This window comes from Photinus pyralis, unplaced genomic scaffold (genome assembly GCF_008802855.1).
Source record: "Photinus pyralis isolate 1611_PpyrPB1 unplaced genomic scaffold, Ppyr1.3 Ppyr1.4_LG9, whole genome shotgun sequence".
Classification (NCBI taxonomy): Eukaryota; Metazoa; Arthropoda; class Insecta; order Coleoptera; family Lampyridae; genus Photinus; species Photinus pyralis.
The window spans coordinates 9,275,710-9,296,471 of NW_022170878.1; the positions used below are offsets into that span (position 1 = coordinate 9,275,710).

Here is a 20,762-nt window from a genome sequence, read left to right on the forward strand (position 1 = left end):
GGGGGGGGGGTACGGAATAACTCCCAGGAGCAGAGAGATCTAAGGTTTATTTCTCTGCAGCTATCATGAAAACCATCGTTTACGATGGGGGGGGGGGGGTGTATCTCCCCTCACCCTTCGGTGATACGTTCACCCTTAAACCTCTTTCCAAAAATTATTCGAGGGGGGAGGGGTAATGTTTACTTTTCTACACTCGATCATAAAGACCTTCGTTTACGGGGGAAGGGAGGGGGTCCACGAATGCGTTTCTTTTGCCTTACATCGAACTAAAAAGAAAGGAGCGAATGTGAGAGAGACAGAAGTAGTGAGTAACTTCTGCCGGTACTCACCAAGTGCCACTGTTTTTATAGTAAAGGACTTACGATTCGTGGTGTCTTAGATGCTACATTCAAAATTCACAAAATGCCATTTGGACTACGTAACGCGCTGGATCAGGTAAGGTACAAACGAAACTATACGGACATTAATTTATTACCACACTTCCTACAAAAACCTATATACACGAAGTTCGCTTACAACTACTAGGACTAATTTGAGATCAAGTTGAGTGGTTTGCACTAAGACAGTCAGTTACTCCATGCCCCTGCAGGTTTTAAAGTGAATGTTGAGCATCGCACGCGCGACGAAGCCTTTCGTGCACAAGTGACAAACGTACGGCCGCTCGCCGGTGTGTCCGCGCATGTGTATCACCAGGCTGGAACGTTGCGAGAATCCGCGCGCGCAGAACTCGCACGAGTACGGCTTCTCGCCGGTGTGGATTCGCTCGTGCTCGACGAGAATCGGTTTCTTCGTGAAGCACTTGCCGCAGTAGGTGCAGCTGAACGGCTTGTAGCCGGTGTGCGTGCGCATGTGGAACTTGAGCTTCTCCTTGCTCGAGAGGGCCCGCCCGCAGACGTCGCAGATCGAGACGTTACCCGTGTGGACGTTCATGTGCAGCTTGAGGCTGTTCTTGTGCTGGTAGGCCTTCTTGCAGATGACGCACTCGTGCAGACTCGACGCGCGCACGAACTCGTCCTTGTGTATCGCGTTGCGATGGGCGATCAGGTAGCGCGAGTACGGAAAGGTCTTCGCGCAGAACTCGCACTCGAACGGTCTCTCGCCCGAGTGATAGTTTTCGTGCTCCTGCAGCCAGGCCTGCACGTGAAACCCCTTCGCGCACTTGCTGCACTTGTACTTGTGGTTCTTCTCGTGCGTGCTGTTCAGGTGATCGGTGATCTCGAGAATGGAATCGGTCTTGAACTCGCACAGAATGCAACGGAAGAGATTCTCATCGGAGTGCAACCGCAAGTGCACCGTATAATCCACGATCTTCCGAAACTGCGCGGTGCACTTATCGCAATTAAACTGATTACTGTGCGTCTCCATGTGCTCCTTCAGGCTCTTCAGCGAGCGAAAGAACTTCGGGCACACGTCGCACTGTATCGCATTTTCAATGTGCAGCTTCATGCTGCGCAGCCTTTTTCCCTTGTGCAGCTCGCGGAAGTGTCTCCGCAGCTGCTGGTCCGTCATTTTTTCGTCCGTCTTGCACACGTGACAAACGAACTTAACGCCGTCCTCGCCTTCCGAACACGGCTCCTCTTTAACTTTAATGGCGAGCTTACGGGGGCGACCTTTCCGTTTTTTCGCGACCCTGAAAGAAGGATTCAAATCAGACGTGCTCGGAATGCAGGTGGAGGGGTAAAAATAGGCGGGCGTTACTAATCTCGATTTATTAATAATTTATTTAACAACACACATTAACTAGGTATCGGAGACGCCGTCGCAGCTTTTCATGTGGGTGTCCATGACGCCTTTGGAGATGAAGCCGCGCGCGCACAGGCGGCAGATGTACGGCCGTTCGCCGGTGTGCGTTCGCTCGTGAATTTTGAGTGGAGATCTCTGCGTGAAACCCTTACCGCAGTGCCTGCAGATGTACGGTTTTTCGCCGGTGTGAACTCGCTCGTGCTCCTTCAGTTGTTCCTTGCGCGAGAAACTTTTGGCGCACATCGTGCACGCGTAGGGCTTATAGCCCGTGTGGATTCGTCGGTGAAATTTCAACTTCTCTTTGCTGGCGAGGCGTTTGCCGCATATGTCGCAGAGCACCGACATGTCTATGCCTTGCTCGTTGTGCTGGCTCAGCTTGTGACGTTTCAGGCCCGTCGACGACGTGTAGTGCTTGTTGCAAATGGTGCAGTCGTACTTGACCAAAGGCATCCCGGTCATTATCTCCCAGTGCTGCGTGCGGCGGTGCGACGTTAGAAACCAGGAGAACATGAAGTGCTTTCCGCAGATCTCGCACTGGAACGGCTTTTCGCCGGTGTGGAAGTACTTGTGCTCCAAGGCGTGCGTGCTCACGGTGAACGCCTTGTTGCAGATCTCGCACTTGTAACCCGTGGAGCCCTCGTGCGCGCGCACGTGCATTTCAAAGTGATACTTCGACGTGCCGGTGTACTCGCACATGTGACAGGTGTAGCGCTTCTCGCTGCTGTGCTTAATCGAGTGGAGCGCGAACGAAATGTTGTTCTTAAACGTCGTATCACAGATGTCGCAGTGCACCTTGTCCGTCTTGGACTCGCCATTTTCCGGTGGTTTAACGTCGTCACTTAGCTTCGGTTGTACGGTAACAGTCATCGAAGGGCCGACAATCAGTCTTTTAAGAATCGAACTTTCGTCGAAAAACAATCTAAAACAAAAGTGAGCGTCAGTGAGAGTGACTGACTGGTAGAATTATTGAAATGAGATCCGAGCTTTACGTAAAGGTTTATTTACAGAAAATCACGCTACAAATTGAGTATTACAATTTCCCTTGACATTTCTTCATGTGCGCGTTGAGTATTCCACGGGCTATGAACCCCTTCTTGCACATGAGGCAGACGAAGGGGCGTTCGCCGGTGTGCGTGCGCTCGTGGATTTTTAACGGAGATCTCTGCGTGAAGCACTTGTTGCAGTGCTGGCAGGTGTAGGGGCGTTCGCCGGTGTGGACGCGCTCGTGCTCTCTCAGTAGGTCCTTGCGGGTGAAGCTTTTCGAGCAGACCTCGCACGAGAACGGCTTGTCGCCGGTGTGGATTCGGCGGTGGAACTTCAACTGATCGCGACTGGCAAGCCGCTTGCCGCAGATGTCGCACAGCTTCGACTGATCGAAGCCGATCGTGTGGTAGCGCTGCTTGTGACGCGTGAGCCCCGTGCACGAGACGTAGTGTTTGTTGCAAATCGTGCACGAGTACAACCGCTTTCCCTGCTTCTCGCAGTGCTGGCTGCGGCAGTGCGCGGTTAAAAATCGTGAGTACGTGAAGCTCTTCCCGCACACGTGGCACTGAAACGGTTTTTCACCGGTGTGAAAGAACTTGTGCTCCACCGCGTGAATATAAACCGCAAAGTGCTTGTCGCACGACTCGCACTTGTAACCGTTCTTCCCCTCGTGCACTTTAACGTGTCGCTCGAACTTGTTCCGAACAATCGTCTTGTACTCGCAAATGTGGCAGACGTACTTCTTGTTGTGCTTAATCGAGTGCAACCCAAACGAGAGGTTGTTGCGAAAAGTCTTATCGCACGTATCACAATGTATGGCGTCCGAACTCCTCCGCGTCCCCCTCTCCTCGTCGCCACAATTACGCGACGGTTCGTCCTTGACAATAGTGACCGACATCGAAGGCCCGTACACCAACCTTCCGATCAGCGAGCCTTCGCCGTAAATTCTAAAACAAAAAATACGTATAAGAAGAATTTCGCAGTGCGCCATCTGTCGATTTCTACACAAGCTACAATTTAAAAATGCTAATGGCGCGAGTCACGAGTACGAGTGACACTTTTTGTGAGTATTTAACACGGATCGCGACACGAACTTCTTCGCGCACACGTCGCATCGAAACGCAAGGTTGCCGTCGTGATACTTCTTGTGGTCGACGAGCGTGCTCTTCTTCCTGAAGATCTTCCCGCACTGCTCGCAGATGAACTTCTTCTCGTCGTCGTGCGTGTCCATGTGAATTCGGCGGGTGCCCTGCAGTTTGAACGTCTTCGAGCAGATCGGGCAGGCGAAGGGCTTCGAGTCGGTGTGGGTTGAGGCGTGCAGCCGTAGGGAGCTCTCTTTCACGAAGCTTTTGCCGCAAACGTCGCAGAGGTACGCGCTTAGCTGAAAGTGGCTGGTGTTGATGTGCGAGATCACCTTCTGCTTGGTCGACAGGTGCTTTTCGCAAATTTTGCACGCGAATCCGTCGCGGGTCGCGTCAAAATGCTTCGTGTGCATCGTCTCCGAGTGAGCCTGCAGCGAGAAGATATTCGTGAAGGTCTTCTCGCACTTCGCGCAGGAGTGGAGCGGTTTCGCTCTGTGAGTGCCGATGTGCGCGTTGCATCGCGACTTGGTCTTGAAGGTCTTGTCGCAAACCGGGCACATTGCGCTCCGTTCCCGAACGCAAGGAGAGTGCTCCGAGAGGGAAGCTAACGACTCGAAGGTTACCCCGCACGTGACGCAGACGTACGAGGTCCGCTTCACGGTCTGAAAGGGAGCTCTGTGCGTGTACTTCCTTCTGGTCGGCACCGACACGCGCTTTATTTTAATCCCCGGCGGTAGCGTTATGTCCAAATTTAACCTGAAAAGCCAAACAATCGATCAATAAAACGCTCAATTACAAGTTCAGTTTATTTGTCAGTGATACACTTGGAGAGGGGGGGGGGGGGGGGGAGATCGTTTATTTTCAAATTAACATTTGAGGCGCATATGAGAAGTCGATATTGGCAACCTCGTGCGTCTTCAGGTGGGCGGCGAGGTGCGTCTTGGTGATGAAGCTCTTGCCGCAGTGACACTTGAAGGGGCGCTCGCCGGTGTGGCTGCGCGTGTGGACGTTCAGCGAGGTTTTCTGCGTGAAGCACTTGCCGCATGTTTTGCACCGGAACGGTCTGTCGCCGGTGTGAGTGCGCTGGTGTACGGTGAGGTACTCCTTCGAGGTGAAGCCCTTGGTGCAGAACTCGCACACGAAGCTTTTGTCGCCCATGTGCGTCTTGAGGTGAACCTGCAAGCCTCGCTTGCTGCTCAGGCTTTTCCCGCAAATGTGGCAGTGGTGACTTTTTTCGTTCGCGTGCGACCTGAGGTGGTTGCGCAGGTTGCGACCGGTCAGGTACGTTTTGCCGCACAGCTCGCAGATGTGCAAACGCTCTCGGCCGTAGTCGGGTTCGTGGACTAGTAAGTGCTCCTTTAAAGACGAATTGGACGACAACCGCGCACCGCACTTATCGCAAATGTGCTCGGGTTTCCCGTGCTGATTGTCGACGTGATACCTATAAGACGCTTGAGTTGCGAAACCCTTGCGGCAGTCCGAACAATACGCGACAAACTCCCTCGTGTGTTTCCGTAGGTGCGTATTCAAGTGAGACTTGTGAATGAACATTTTCGCACACACCTCGCACTGAAAACTTGGTTTGGCGTGGGTCAGCTTGTGTGCGGCTACCTCGTAGCGGTGCTTGAAGCTTTTGCCGCACACCTCGCACGAGTGTTCCCGAATTCCGAAATGGGACATGAGATGGTACTTCAGTAACTTTTTGGTAGTGCACAGTTTGCCGCAGTGGTCGCACTTAAACGTTCCCACTTTCTTCTCCTTGACACCCGCGAGTAACACGTCGGGCAAACTCGTTAAACTCGCGATGACGGACTCGGGCTCGAACGCGGCGCTGTCGTCTATGAGATTCTCAAAGCTCTCGTTGTCGGCGATCTTTCGTAAAATGTCCGAGCAATCGTCCTCGGTCACCAGCAAATTGAGCAGCTCTCGATCGGTGTCGTTCAGCTGATCGTCGGCGTTAACAAGCAGGCCGACGTCCGACAAAGACGCCGGTTTCGAACTTGCGAGTGTCATTAGATAATCGGGCGAGTATAAGGTGCTGTCGTACGAACAGCTGGAAAGAAAAACACAATTATTGTGGCATTTGCAAATCTTCAAAGTCTGAGTAAAACGACCGTAAACATCTAACACCATTTTATTTTCGATAAAAAGAGATAGCGCTACAACACCTTTAAGCTTGTGCGGGGTCAACGCAAATGTGACCGTTATCTTTGGGCGTCCGACACTTGTGACACATTGAACTGTTGTGTTCGGATTCGTAATGTTGCCGCAGCTTCGGCGTACTGCACGTTTTATAACTGCACAACGAGCACTTGAATTTATCCATCGCCAATCTGCAGTGCTTGCGATAGGAGCGTCTCTTTTTAAATAGAAGATTGCACTCCTCACACTTGTAAACCGCCGGTTCTTTCTTCTTCGGCGCGGTATCTTCGGGCATTAAATCCTTAATATTCTTCACAAATATTCGCGGCTTGGGCTCTTCGTCGTCCTCGTCGTCGTCGTCACTATCACAGCCAGAAATAACTAATACTTCATCCTCCTCCTCCTCCTTCGCCGGTTCCTCTTCGTTGATGACGTTCATCACCAAAACCTGCTGATCTTCGTCGTCCATAACGACCGGGTCCTCCACTTCACCGTCGTTACTCTGTTCGTCCTCGATTGAGTGCTCCTCGGGATCGGGGGAGGCGGGCGGATGAACGTAATCGTTCACCTCGGACTCTTCCGCCCTCAGCTCCTCGTGAAACGCGCGATGTTCCCGATACGCGGTATCGTCGTCCAAGATATCGTCGCAAATTTCGCACGTCAGTCTCGCGGGCGCACTCGCCGGTTTGTCCCAATGCGTCTCCTTGTGCTTGCGCATTTCGTTCACATCCTGAAACTTCTGCAAGCACACACTGCACCGGTACCTAAAGCTGGCATCCGATTCCTTTTGGTTGCTCTCCGTGGTCTTCCCAATCGGCGACTGGGGCCTCTTAGGACACTGCGCCCTGTGCAAATTAAGTAGCGCGCCGGCCTTAAACGTCTCCAGACAGTCCTTGCACTTGAACTGCTGAGGTTGCGAGTGACTTCGCATGTGCATCCAGAGCAGATTTCGCGTGACGAAGCTTTTTTTGCAAATAAAGCACGAGTGCATTTGCTTCGAGGCGGTATTGACTCGCTTAACCGCGTGAATCGTAATGTGCCGCTTGTACTTCAACTCGTCCTCGAAAACCTCCCAGCACTGCTTGCACTTAAACACCTGCTTCTGATAGATCTTTCCAAAAATGTTCAGCGAATCGACAGCGACCGGTTTCGGTCGCGCGACACGCTCCAGACTAACCGACAGGGCTTTACAAGTCTTATACGCCAGCATCTGTCTCATCCTCTTCGTCGGTCGAAACAGGCGCGTGTTCAGATTTTTCAAATCGCCCAATAAGACGAGACACTCCGCCATTCCAGATCTATTCGCCGCGAGCCTCGACAGGCTCGATCGCGTCGACGAAATGTTAACCTTTCGAATTCCGCGGCTCATCGCGTAGGTAAATCTGGAAAAAGTTCCGAATTAGCGGTCAGGTTTGCACACGAAGCGGGTCAACGTCTATTTCCCGACTTACCGCCCGACTAGCAGTAGGTATTATTAATTGACTTATCTCGCTCGAAAATACACACGTATCGCTATCAGTGTAAGGATTAGATAAAATAATTTCTAAGCAAACTTTTATTAACAAGCAGGTTACATGCGATTTAAAAACGTGACAGTTTGTGTAAACTTAAGTTATCTTCTGTTTTGAAGGTTTTTTGCAGACATGGCAATAGTGGTTCAGTTTGTATAATTGTGCCAACACCGCGTTGCACCTACGCACATCGGGCCTAACGAGCGTGCTAAGTCTCCTCACGTGAATCACGCGTTTCGGGGCTCTGCTTCTGAGCGGGTTGCCTCCGGTGTGACTTATGTAGTGATTGTAAAACTCGCCGCGATCGCTGAACGACGCGTCGCAATACTTGCAAATGAAAGCGTTCATTATTCGACTGTCGACCAGTCTTTCGGTGGACGTCAGGAAAACGCTGCCGCTGTTCACGTTTTCCTTGCTGTGAGCCCTCGCGTGTATGTGGTACAATTGTTCGTCAACGATCTTCCTCCCGCACTTGCAACACTCGAACAAATCCATAAAAGTACTGAGAACGTGTCGATTAAGCTCGGTGCGGTTATTGTACTCTTCACCGCACACGGCGCACGCGTGGAAAGTCTCAATTGGGCTAAGCGGGTTTTCCTCCCTGAAAATACAAACGGAAATGAGCTACGGACCGGTATTGAGACTATCTACTCTAAACAATTGAAAAATTGTTAGGTTTACAATGGACGCAGGGCACGGTAAAAACACAAAATCTAAATGCGACCCACACACTACTACTACCCCGCTGAAGTAGATGTGGGGACACTTGGTCCTGGTTCTACCTACCTGCACACGTTGCTAAATACAAAAAATACAATGTGTCAAGTTGATCCGTGTATTTTTAAATACAATGCCTTTGTCACAAGCTTTTCTCGCAAACGACACAAGTGTAAGGTTGTACTCTGCTATGCACTCGATCGTTTCGCAGGTTGCTCTTCGAAGTGACAGATGATGCAGCGATCTTTGTGGAGTCTCAGATGAACTTCTAGACCTGTACACTGTACCGCACTTGGTGCATTTCGTAACGGTACCTCTAAATTTGGGTCAATTTTTTTTTCTTAATTTTTGTGGTAAAGCGAGTTCAAAAATTTAGTAGTTGCATTGAAAGAATAAATAAGCGAGCATTCGGCGGAATTGAAGATTGTCCTTTTTTCATCTTTTAATGTCTACAGAGCATTGTCTTCTTAATGGATTCTGGACGTCTGGAGTTATCTCAGTTAGGGCTATTTCATTACAGCTGTCAATTCGGTATGAAATCGCTTCATGATTGTGAAACGTGATCACATTTGGGATTAATTTATTGGCACGGCTCTTGTTTGATTCGTAGGGCGGGAATTAAGCAAACGAATTGACGATTAAAGATGGCCGTTTGCGTTAATAGGAGGCCATTTTGTAGGGGTTCTTGAATTAATAAGGAACAGAGCGGAAAAATGTTGAAGATTCGGAGTTAAGTACGTATCCTTGGAGAAAATTAATCAATCCGCGTTGGGCCATTAGCGCGACTAATTTTAAATTTAAAATGTGGACCTTTTCGAGTCTGAACAAAGGTAAGTTTAACCCTACATTTGAAAAAAAAATTTGGGTCGGAAATAACCACGTAGTATCCATATCCCCCGGTGTTCCCGGCACCGTAGGGTCTCAGTAACAAATTCCAGGTAATAGATTGGGCGAAAGATTCACCTCGAGAATAAATTAATATTTAGAAGATTAAGAGACTATCATCAAAGCAATTACCTCATTGTGAAATGCAGACGTTTTCATCGCATAAATTGGAGTTATTTTCGGTTAAGGACAGATTAATTAAACGCGCTGCGTTATATTTCGTAACAAAAAATTCAACTGTGTCGCAGTTAGTGAACAAAAGGGGATTGAACTTGACTGTTGGAATACGCAACGAGTGAAAACAAGTTAAAAAGTAATCGTAAACGATTTACATAAAGCGCATTTCCACTTGCATTCATTTCCCATTTGTAAGATGCAACTTCTGTTAAAATCGTAAAATCCGGCCACAAATATGAAAGATAGCGTTGCACATGGGCAATCCATTGTTGACGTGCTACTTCAATTTCAGTTTATGAGAGGAATTTCATTTCAATGCTTTTCTAAATAAGAAAGTTGGAACTGCGCATGCGCAAACCTAAATTTTAAAACTAATTTACTATAACTAACTAATAAACTAAGATTTTCCTTTGGTCCAAGCGCCTAAGTATCAAATTTCACTTAAATAGTTCCATAGATAAAAAAGTTGGCACGGCGCATGCGCAAAATAAAATTTTGAAACTGGCGCAAGATTTTCCTTTATTCCAAGTGCCTATGTATCACATTTCATTTAAATTCTTCCATAAATAAAAAAGTTGGCACTGCGCATGCGCAAAACCAAATTTTGAAATTGACGTTTGATTTTCCTTTATCCCAAGTGCCTATGTATCAAATTTCGTTTAAATTCTTCCATAAATAAAAAAGTTGGCACTGCGCATGCGCAAAACCCAATTTTGAAATTGGCGTTTGATTTTCCTTTATTCCAAGTGCCTATGTATCAAATTTCATTCAAATACTTTTATAAGTAAAAAGTTTGCAATTCGGTTTATAAATGGTCGAGATGCGAAAAGGGCACTGTGAATTTTGAATCGATTCGATCCAACTTTTGGCATTGCGTATTATATGGCTAAAGCTATGCCCATATTGAATTTCATGCAATTCAGTTCATAACTAACGGAGATGTAAAAGCGATTGAACATTTCTAAACAAAGTTATCGTTCACACGGACAGATAGATGGACAGACAGACAAAGGAACAGACGGAGAGACCAACCGGCAGGGGACAGATAGCAATGCAAAATTATAAACGATCTCTAGGATCGTTAATAAACGGCAAAAGTGTAAAATTATGGAACATGTAAAAAAACGGTTTTTTGTTTTTTTACAATAACTTTTTTTGTAAGCGGTACAGAAAAAATTCCTTCCTTGGTACAAGACTCGACACCATAACGAACCAAATAGCGAAAAAAGGAGAACAATAGCTCTTAAGATAAAAAACTAGTAGCGTCGCAAAGTTAGCGGACGGACGGACGGACGGACGGACAAAGTGGCCACAATAGCGCATTTTTTTTATTTTTGTGGAAATGCGCTAAAAACGTCTGGTTCAGTAAATAAATTGTTCCTATTCTGTGAAAAATAAAAAGTTCGAGGACTTATCACTTCGCGAGACAGGATGACCCGCCCACCAACTCATCCTAGGTAAGAGAGATTCGGCGAATATTCCGCCTGAGCTTTCAGAACACAGCAATTTTCGCCGAATCTCTCTAAAGATTTTTAATTACACTGCTAAAGACCCCTGAAAATTGATAATTTATTTATTTTTCATTTGCCTATTATATGCCAATTATATCTGTCACATGAGATATATAAAGCAGTCTATGACACCCGAGGGCATAATGGATTGTCATTTCATTATGCCCTCAAACGGCCTGTCAATAGTTATTTATGCATCAAGGGCATTAAGGCGATATTTATGCCGAGAGCCACAGAGCTCGAGGGATTGTAAGTCGCCCGAGGGTTAAATATTGAGTAATACCTGAGGTGCATACAACATTTTATTTTTCATCGTTCCAAAGAATGCATTTCCAATATACAAATGTCATGATTATTGTTTGCCCAACATTAAAGTGCTTCATACGAATCAAGTTGCATCTTTTTTATTACATAATATAACTCCTCCGTCAATCAATTTGACAGGCCGTTTGTCATCTCATTATGCCCTCGGGCATAATAGACTGCTTCATATATCACATAATATGTGATATATGAATATTATATATATTATAATTATATTATAATGTCATATTATGACAGATATAATTGACATTTAATAGGCAAATGAAAATTAAATATATTAACGAAGTTATATTATGTAATAAAAAAAGATGCTACTTGATATGAAGCACTTTAATGTATAATCATTAGATTTGTTTATTGGAAATGCATTATTTGGAACGATGAAAAATAAAATTTTGTATGCACCTCAGGCATTACTCGATATTTAACCCTCGGGCCCTCGACATAAATATCGCTTTAATGCCCTTGATACATAAATAACTATTATTGCCCTACAGGCTTATCGCCCAATTACAGAACAAAGTAACAATAGTATAGTAGTGAATCTAAAAAGCTCCAAACTAATAAAGATTGAGGGCTTTTATCACTAGGAGATTGATGTATATCAACATATGCATTCAAAAATAATCCTAGCCAATACAGAACTTCTTTATATTGACCAGGTAATTAATGTTGGCTAAAAAAAGCCATCAGTGAACAAAAGGGGATTAAACTTGATTGTTGGAAAACGTAACTGCGAAATTAGATTATTAGATACTTAACCGAAAGAGTGAAGGCTTAGTAAACAAATTTCTCTTCTGAGTAAAATTTCTAAAGCCCGTTAATGACAAACGTTCCCGGATCTTAACATGCTTGCAATAAATATACACGCAGATGCAATAAAATTTCAAAATCTAAGACAACAGACACAAAAAAGAGCTCTAATTATTTAGTCTAATTTCACAAGCATCTAAAAAATCAATAAAAACTGTGCAGGTGGCATGGATATATTTATTCCCATAAAACAGCGAATGCTTGGAAGTAACTCGAACATCAGAAAAAAAACAACGAAAAGAATTACAAAAATTAAAATAGTGATATAAACAAACACACACCAATGTGTATCAGTCATAAAAGATCATGTTAAAAAAAAAAGAGCGCTATAAACAATACAGGAGGCCATAAAATCGGTTCTAGTGGTTGATAATAGTGAAAGAGCCGGTTCTCATTACTATATGTTTGGTTAAATATTATTCACTCCATGAACTACCTGACTTTTTATTGCACTTGAGTGTATATAAGGCTGATTCTATTTCGAGGGCCAGCATGTAGAGCTCGGGAACTGTAAGAGATAGATAGTTTAAATTTGGCAAAATTGCATAATTTTGATGCTTAACAAAAATCACTTTTGAAAATAGATTTTATTTTTTACTGAAGTTATTTAAAAAGATATTTCGAAATAAATAACACATTATTATGTCCACTTTTTTTCTCTCTACAAGATGCTAGTTCAAATTTTAAATCCGACGTTTCGTCTCCGGTTGACCATCATCAACTTTGTTTTTTCTTATGGAAGTAATTTTTACTTTTTGGGTCATTTGATAGAGAATTCAAAAGAAAAAATAAACATCACAATTTTTTTAAATTATTAAAATATTTTCTTTTTTTGCCTAGAAAACTTTGTCTGAGTGTACGTACGTTTTTACGAATAGCGCTATTTATGATCAAAAGATAGTGGTCTTTACATTTTTGAAATCAGAAAAAAATTCTCCGTCAAATGACACAAAAAGTACAAATTTCTTCCATAAGAAAAAACAAAGTTGATGATGTTGACTGGAGACGAAACGTCAAACTTAAAATTTAAAAGTAGCATCTTGTACAGGGACAAAAGTGGCCATAATAATGTGTCATTTATTTCGAAATATCTTTTTAAAAACGATTTTGCAAAGTTTCGGCTTTTTCCGGATATCTCCGAAAGTAGTCGGAACTTTTTAAGTTTCAAAACTGCACTTAATTAAGCATCAAAATACGCAACTTTACCAAATTTAAACTACCTACCTATCTCTTACAGTTTCCGAAATCCCCATGGTGGCCCTCGAATTTGAATCACCCTGTATATGATATTTGTAAAATTAGTGAATAAAATATTTGGATTGGATTTTGAAATCTAAAAAAATCGGTTTCGCGTTTAAAATTCATTTGTTCATCAGTTCAAAGCAAAAATCTCCAAATTCATGGGTCCATCCTTATATTGAATTAAATGTAAGGGTAAATCACAAAAAAACACAAATTCGTTTAAAAAGCAGGTGTTGGGTTTAAACAAAATGCTCGTACACGTCTATCATAATTTTTTCATGCACAATTTTTTACACTAAAGAGAAAATATACAGGGTGTGTCAAAAGTAGATTTTGATACCAAAGTTGATTTTTTTAAATTGAAGTTTTTTAAAAATCCATTTTCGAATTCTGCACATAATGAAAATAATTGGAAAATCGATTTTATTTCCATTTAAACAAATCAACTTCAATATCAAAATCTACTTTTGACACACCCTGTATATTTTCTCTTTAGTGTAAAAAAATTGCGCAAGAAAAAATATGATGGACGTGTGCATGCATTTTGTTTAAACCCAACACCTGATTTTTATTTGAATTTGTTCCATATTTAAGCCGCTCACTGTATACGAAATTATAATAATATATGTATATGTAAATTATCACAGTAGCTAGCCCTAGGTCCTTACAAAAAAATGCAACTCTTATTTCAAAAATCTAGATTTATTTCAAACAAGTGAAATTCAACCCCCTTTGCATCAAAACACTGTTGCATTTTGTACCTAATTGCTGGCAAGTGTCTTGAACTGCGGTTTGAATCGGTTCTGGTCCAAGAAGCTTTTGTCATAGTGTGTACAGATGAATCTCACTCCCTTGTAACGTACAGTGTAGTGCTTCTTAAATTCAAACGTCGTAGAAAAGCCCTTCTCGCATTGGTCACATTTCACTTTGTAATTTGGACTGTGACGCGCTTAGTGGGACTTTCACAGCTGCTTCTTGTTAAATTACTTATCGCATTTAAATTTCTTTGTCATTATTCTGGATTGAGAGGAAAGAGCAATCGAAGCTTCTTTTGGCTGGGGGGTATTCCATACCCCCCAGACCCCCCGGTAATATATTCTCCCCGGGAGATATTCATAGTGCTGAGTACGTGTCATCATTTTGTAGATAAAACCATCGGAGCTCTTTGTCCTGGGGAGGTTTGGTGTGAAATGCCCCCCAGAAAAAAAAGCTTTGCTGACACTCCCCCACGTATGTGTGATCACCGCAAATATTAATAGTTCTAAATGTTTGGAAACGAGATCGTACTACCGGGGGGTCTGGGGGGTATGGAATACCCCCCAGGAAAAGACTCTTCGAGAGCTCCTTCTCCTACTCCCAAAAAAGAATCCTTTTTGAATGTCATTATTCTGGATTGAGAGGAAAGAGCAATCGAAGCTTCTTTTGGCTGGGGGGTATTCCATACCCCCCAGACCCCCGGTAATATATTCTCCCCTGGAGATATTCATAGTGTTAAGTACGTGTCATTTAAAAAAATGACAATGATCGTGGACCAAAAGGAACGTAGGGATGGAAGCAGACTGACAAATAATAGACGTAAACTCAGAAATAATTTACTATTGATCAAATTCAAACTGACAACGATACGTGTCGTGCTTCATTTGTGTGTTTTAACGTGGGCGTTTAAGTTTGATTTCGACGCAAAGGACTTCTCGCAAACGGGGCAAACGTATGGCTTTTCTCCCGCATGTCGGCGTAAATGAACCGTCAGTGAGCTTCTTTGCGTAAAACGTTTGTCGCAAAGGTCACAAGCGTAAGGTTTCTCGCCGTTGTGCACCCGTTCGTGAATCCGCAACAACTTTTCGTTGGTAAATCGCTTTTCGCAATAACTGCATTCAAACGGCTTTTCTCCCATATGCACTCTTAGGTGGTTCTGAAAATTTTGAGGATCGGCGATCTGTTTTCCGCAGGTATCGCAGGTGTAATAATTTCTTCTATGCACCTTCCTCTCGTGCGACTTGAGCAAAGTGAGGGACGCATATCTACGGTCGCATCGATGGCACGTCAAGTCTTCGGGACTGATAAGATGCGTTTCCTGATGCTTCTTAAAAACGCTCTCGATCTGGAACACTTTTTCGCACTCCGCACACTTATAGGGCCCGGCCGGGTGCACTTCTTTCCGATGGGCCCGCAAAGTCCGCTTGCTACTGAAGGCCGTCCTACATTCCTCGCACTTATGCCGATACTCGCCGTCGTGCACGTCGTTCGCGTGGTCAATCAGCAGCTTCAAATGGTTGAAAGATTCGCCACAAATAGTGCACGCAAACTTTCTTTCGCGTAATTTAGGTTTCCACTCCGGACTCGATGAGGAACTATCGCGGGACGTGCGCAGTTGGACCTCCAGCATGTCGGCGAGTACCAGGCCCCTACAAAAAAAAGACCAAGGTAAAATTCAAAGCTTGAGATCGCGGATCTAGTATCATGGTGAAATAAGAAAGCATCTCAGATTTATTGGAAACTCAAGCCGATTACACAATACAGGGCGTTTCAAAAAGAATCATCCGATTTTATTTTGCTATTCATCTATAAGTCCGATTTGATAGAACAATGTACTGTTAGTAAGAGGAAACTCTCGAGTTTCGCATGGTTTCCGCTAGGTAGCAGTAGCGCGCTTCTGTCAACGCCCAACTCAGTTATTGTCAAAATGGCGTCTAAACAACAGAAAGCCTACAAAATCGGATGATTCTTTTTGAAACGCCCTCTACAATGATATACAGTAGATAGATAGAACTTTATTGCTCTTGAAGTACAAAGTAACAATCTGACGAAATAAACAATGACAGAGGAATATCGTGTCCCTGGTGCACAATTTTATTTATTTATTTTCGACACTTCAACTAACAGGATCGTGTGCCTATCTTCGTTACCTAAAACGGAACGCCCTGTATTTTTGACAAAAATACTTTCATCAGAGAACTGTATTATCATTTAAGGAAGATGTGGGCGGGTCGGTTAGTTCCGGTGATTACACCACTCGATTTTTATTTTTGAAACGATTATCGCTTGACATTTATCTACTACTTGAAGCACGTTGTCCAACGTTTAGTAAAAGTCGGATTAAAAAAAAAGAGTGGGGGAAGAGTCTACAAATGCACTCCTGTTCCTTAGGAACCACATAAAAAATTTCTATAACAATTGAGCGTTTCCAAAAGATTTCAAAATTAAGTTTTTGAAATTTGGAAAAAAAGTTCTTAGCACATTGTCCGCATTCGGATTTTAAAAATACGAGACCCTACAGGCCTTTTACAAATTTGTAACGCCAAAAACTTCAATAAGAATTTTTTTTAAATTTTCAAAAACAGCTTAGGTTTAGTTATTTTCATATTCAAAAACGCTAAGATATCAAATTTCCTAGAAATCTAAGAAATCAATTGCAAATGAAACTCAATTCTTACACGTTAAAAAGTTAAAGAAACCAAAAAAAATTGGGGAATGAACTTCCAAAACGAGACATTTTGGATCCTGTTTATTTGGAAAAAAACATTTGTTGTGCTCCTCGTCCACCATCTAAATTTTTTACATACTTATGTGGTACACCCTGTACATATCCACCCTAAAAAAATGAATGGTATCCTCACGATACACTGCAGATGGGTCAAGAGCCTTAGATGAGCCGCATCCAACTACTTCCTCAGATTCTTCCCAAGTTGGTTGGCTGCTCAGCGTAGAGTACAATTTGAAACACTCCAGTATTACAGTGTACCTTTCCAAAATAAGGTAGTAGCCACCAGGTATATCTACAAGGTGATATGGCTTGTGTAAAAGTAGGGTTAATCAAAAGATCATTTTGGCCACCCTATTCTTGTAGACTTGTGACACACCCTGTATATATTGGGTCAAAGTAGCCGTTTTCTTAAAAAACTTCGCCCACTAGGTGCCATTTCGTTCAAATTAATTTTTTATAAACAAATAGCAAGAAAATGTAAATATATACAGGGTGTTGCATTCAAAAATGTCATCGGTTATAATAAATGTACACATTGATCGTTTTTACTTAGCGTCTACTTTGATCCACTTAGACGTTTCGTAACTTTTTTTAATAAAACACACATTGTGTAACATACCAAATACTTCTCCAAAAATATACAGGATGTCCCAATTAAAAATGTACAAGATTACATGCATGGTCCAAATGTTCACTTCTTTTATGCTCAACGACTAAACATACCTAGAACTTAACAAATTGCAAGCGTCCTGAAATCGACTTACCTTTATACAGGGTGTAACGTACAAGTAGGTAAAAATTGAGCGTTCGAGGAGGGGATTTTTTCATCTTTTAGAACTCATAAAAGAATGACCAACAATTTTATTTGAGTGCCTTCTCCGATTAACCCATTTTTCCGTACAAATGTGGAAAATTCGAAAAACTCGCACAAATTTAGTTCGGAAAACTCCATTTCTGAAATTCAAGAAGGAATATTGCGGGGGCAACATCTTTAGGGGGGAATATATCGGAGCCGGAATACCCACAATTTTTTAGGACGAATATTCCGGGACCTACAACGTAGGGGCGGATTTCCGTAAGCAAATTTTACGAATACGATCTGGGAAGAAAGGGCAACAAGCTAATTACGGGAGAGAGGAGGGGATATTCCGTACGCACGTGCCCTAGAACAAGCTCGGGGAATAGACTTTCAGAAACGAATATATCTGAAAAGAAATCCCGAACAGGCGAGATGAGCTTCTAAGAAGATTTTTAAGTGGAATATCGTCCAGAATGTTTCCTTGGATACACTTTGTGAATAAATTTGCACAAAGTAACAGTCTTGAGGAATATCCAGGAGAAGGAAGAGACAAATCTTTCAGAGCCGCAGAAGGGGGAATATTCCGATCTTTTTATCCTTACAGGTGAGAGCGAATATTCCGCGAGATAACTCCAGGCGAATGTTTGGTGCGGGCTTTCTAGGGCAGAGGAACATTCTTCGGCAAATTCTCGGGCCTTTGTTTAGGGTTGAGGTCGAGTTTTCACAGACGAAATGTCTTAGTATTCCGAAAAGAACATTTTTCTTTTCAAGTAAACAAGTCTCGGAAAATTGGTTTTTAAGAGGTGAATATACTATGTAAATATATTCCTTAGACAAATTTTCGGGGAGAATATTCGTGAACCAATGTTATAAGAAGAGATTTCATGGGAAAAATATTCCGGGGCGTTTTTATGACTCATGAGAGGCGAATATACCTAAAATGAATTTTGTGGCCGTAACATTCCTTAGGAGATTCGTGAGCCAAAGGAGATGAAAAGCATATGGTACATGCCTCCTTCGAAGCAAATATTTACAAAGCTTTCATGAACAGTTTTCTTGAGGAATATTCCGCGAGTAATAAATATTCCAATTTTTTAAGGTGAATTTTCCAGACGTAGGTTACACCTGGATTGAGAGCGTATACGCAGAGGGTAATACAAAAATTTGTTTGAAAATATTAAGATATCTAGGAGCACAGTTTCCAGGGCGAATATTATTTTCATAGGTGGAGCTTTATGTTTCCAAGTTTACTTGAGATGGATTCTCGAAGATAAATACAGCCCAGTGGGTGGGAAAGAATATTCCACAGTCGAGAATCAGTTTTCTTAGGAGGAATGGTCAGTTTCAAGGACATATTTTTCGGAGGGCAAGCTTCCCTGGAACAATTCAGAGGATGTATTTGGCAGCATTGTTTTGGCGATCAACCTGAACAGGAACAATCTTTCAAATGTGAACAAGCTTACAGCGAAAATATTCCGGGTCTTCTGGGAACAAATCTTCCAATTTGTGGAGTTGAACGAATCGAGTCAGTTTTTAGGGGCGAGTGACTTTGAGGAAGTTTTCAGGGACCGACTCTCCAGGACCAATATTCTTTAATATTCCAGAGGTATTCGAAGTGGATTTTGGAAGAAAATTTAACGCGAAGGGTGGGCCAATGCTCTTGCGAGGACTACCCCAATCGCTTTGTGACGAAATGTTTCAGAAGAAATTAGTTACGCGAACTTTTCGTTCAAAATTTTGAAGTTGGAACAACCTTGAAGGTCGGGATCAAGGGCATCCTCAAGGTGACTACCGATTAGCCCCCTTAGAATTGTACAACTTTTGGATGACAGTTTATTTCAACAAATATAATCCCACAAGTTATTAAATCGTCTCAAGATAAATTAATCACCTGGTAATACATATAACATATACGGGGTCTTGCAACGGTGCGTCAGTCTTGGCTCATACCTTGTAAAAAATCCATTTGTGCAAATGTCTGGTGGTTGCGCATCCATAAAAATTATTTTTGAATGTACATGGTGTTCTAGTTTTACGGTGTAAATAATTTTTTTAAATAGAACACCCTGTATATTTTATGTTGCCATATTATTTTTTTTCGGGATAATTCTCCATAAGCAAGCCACTCTTTTATGGATCGTAACGACCTTGTTTTTGAATTAATCAGAGTAAAGTAATACAGGGTGTTCACAATGATAACATTTTACGGAGATTATCCTTCGCTTCGTGGGTCATGGCAATATGCAAACAGGACCTGGTAGTACATCAGCAGGACTTAGCAGTACCCGGCAGTACTGGCAAGGCAGGGACGGTACTGCCAAGTGAAATACTCCTCGAAGATATGTGATTTTTGTGTGCCATGCCTTTATGAAAAAGTCTGTATAATTAAAAACATTACTGCTAGTTTCCAGATTAGTAAAGTCTGTTCAGAGTGCTTTTGTGGGTATAACAGAATTCTCGGGGGAGGGTTACGGATTATTCTGAAGTGATATCTGATGACGAATATTGCTCAAATCAGCTTCTCCTAAATGAGCTTTTCAGGAGTTGAATTGCCGAAACTTTGATGTGGAGTATACAACTTTTTTGCCAATAAGCAAATTGTACAGAGTGATTGCCCCTTTTTGTGACAAAAAACTGAAAACGCTCGCAAATACACGGATCCCGTTAGCACCTTCTATGGGCCCTTTCTTTCAGAGAATCTAAATCTGCTGTCAGCATTTCCGTAACACGCTAGATGTAGAAGCTACAGTACTACCATCTTATTTCTTATGGACGCCATATTGGATTTTTACAAAATGAGGGGACAAAAAAAATTCATATAAATGCATCACCATCATTGGCATGTTGACTCAGCAATTTTTGTAAAAGTAAATCAATTATAAATCATTATTTTTCTTTTTTTGTCCTCCATTTTATTCAGTAAAAATCCAAAATGGCGTCCATAAGAAACAAGATAGTACACAGTAGCTTCTACTTCTACTATGTTATGGAAATGCTGATAGATTCAGATTCTCCGAAAAAGTGTCCATAGAAGGTGCTAACGGGAACCGTCCATTTCCGACCTTTTAAAGCTAGGGAAAACGAGAACGAAATTTGACATTTTCAGTTTTTCGTAATATCTCGGCTATTTTCCAAAATGTCAAGTGGTTTTTTAGTCCCAAAAAGGGGCAACTTTATCCCCATTTAACCTACACTACAGGGTGTTTTTTTGGGAGCTTTAGTTAAAAGTTTCTGGGAAAGTAAAATAAGTAGGTTTTTGAAAATTTGTACTTAGGAGTTACTTTTTTGAAGGCCGAATCGATGTAAAATATTTTCAAAATGGCCGCACTTCCGGAAACACCGGAAGTA

The 20,762-nt window shown here is 42.7% G+C and overlaps 3 protein-coding genes across 3 annotated transcripts in view; all 3 read right to left on the reverse strand.

Moving 5' to 3' along the window:
- Positions 1–20,762, reverse strand: part of LOC116180788 (zinc finger protein 208-like) — a 35,233-nt gene that overhangs the window by 7,005 nt on the left and 7,466 nt on the right. The gene's annotated exons all lie outside the window — the stretch shown is intronic.
- LOC116180160 (gastrula zinc finger protein xLCGF3.1-like) lies at positions 103–1,874 on the reverse strand. Its single transcript, XM_031500018.1, has 2 exons — positions 1,736–1,874; positions 103–1,630 (listed from the first exon to the last, which is right to left on the reverse strand). Coding segments are annotated over exons 1-2 (1,062 nt in total). The 5' UTR covers positions 1,738–1,874; the 3' UTR covers positions 103–570.
- LOC116180158 (oocyte zinc finger protein XlCOF6.1-like) lies at positions 4,623–6,107 on the reverse strand. The gene is made up of 2 exons (XM_031500016.1): positions 5,978–6,107; positions 4,623–5,862 (listed from the first exon to the last, which is right to left on the reverse strand). Exon 2 carries the CDS (start codon positions 5,820–5,822, stop codon positions 4,671–4,673), a length of 1,152 nt encoding a protein of 383 aa, XP_031355876.1. The 5' UTR covers positions 5,823–5,862; positions 5,978–6,107; the 3' UTR covers positions 4,623–4,670.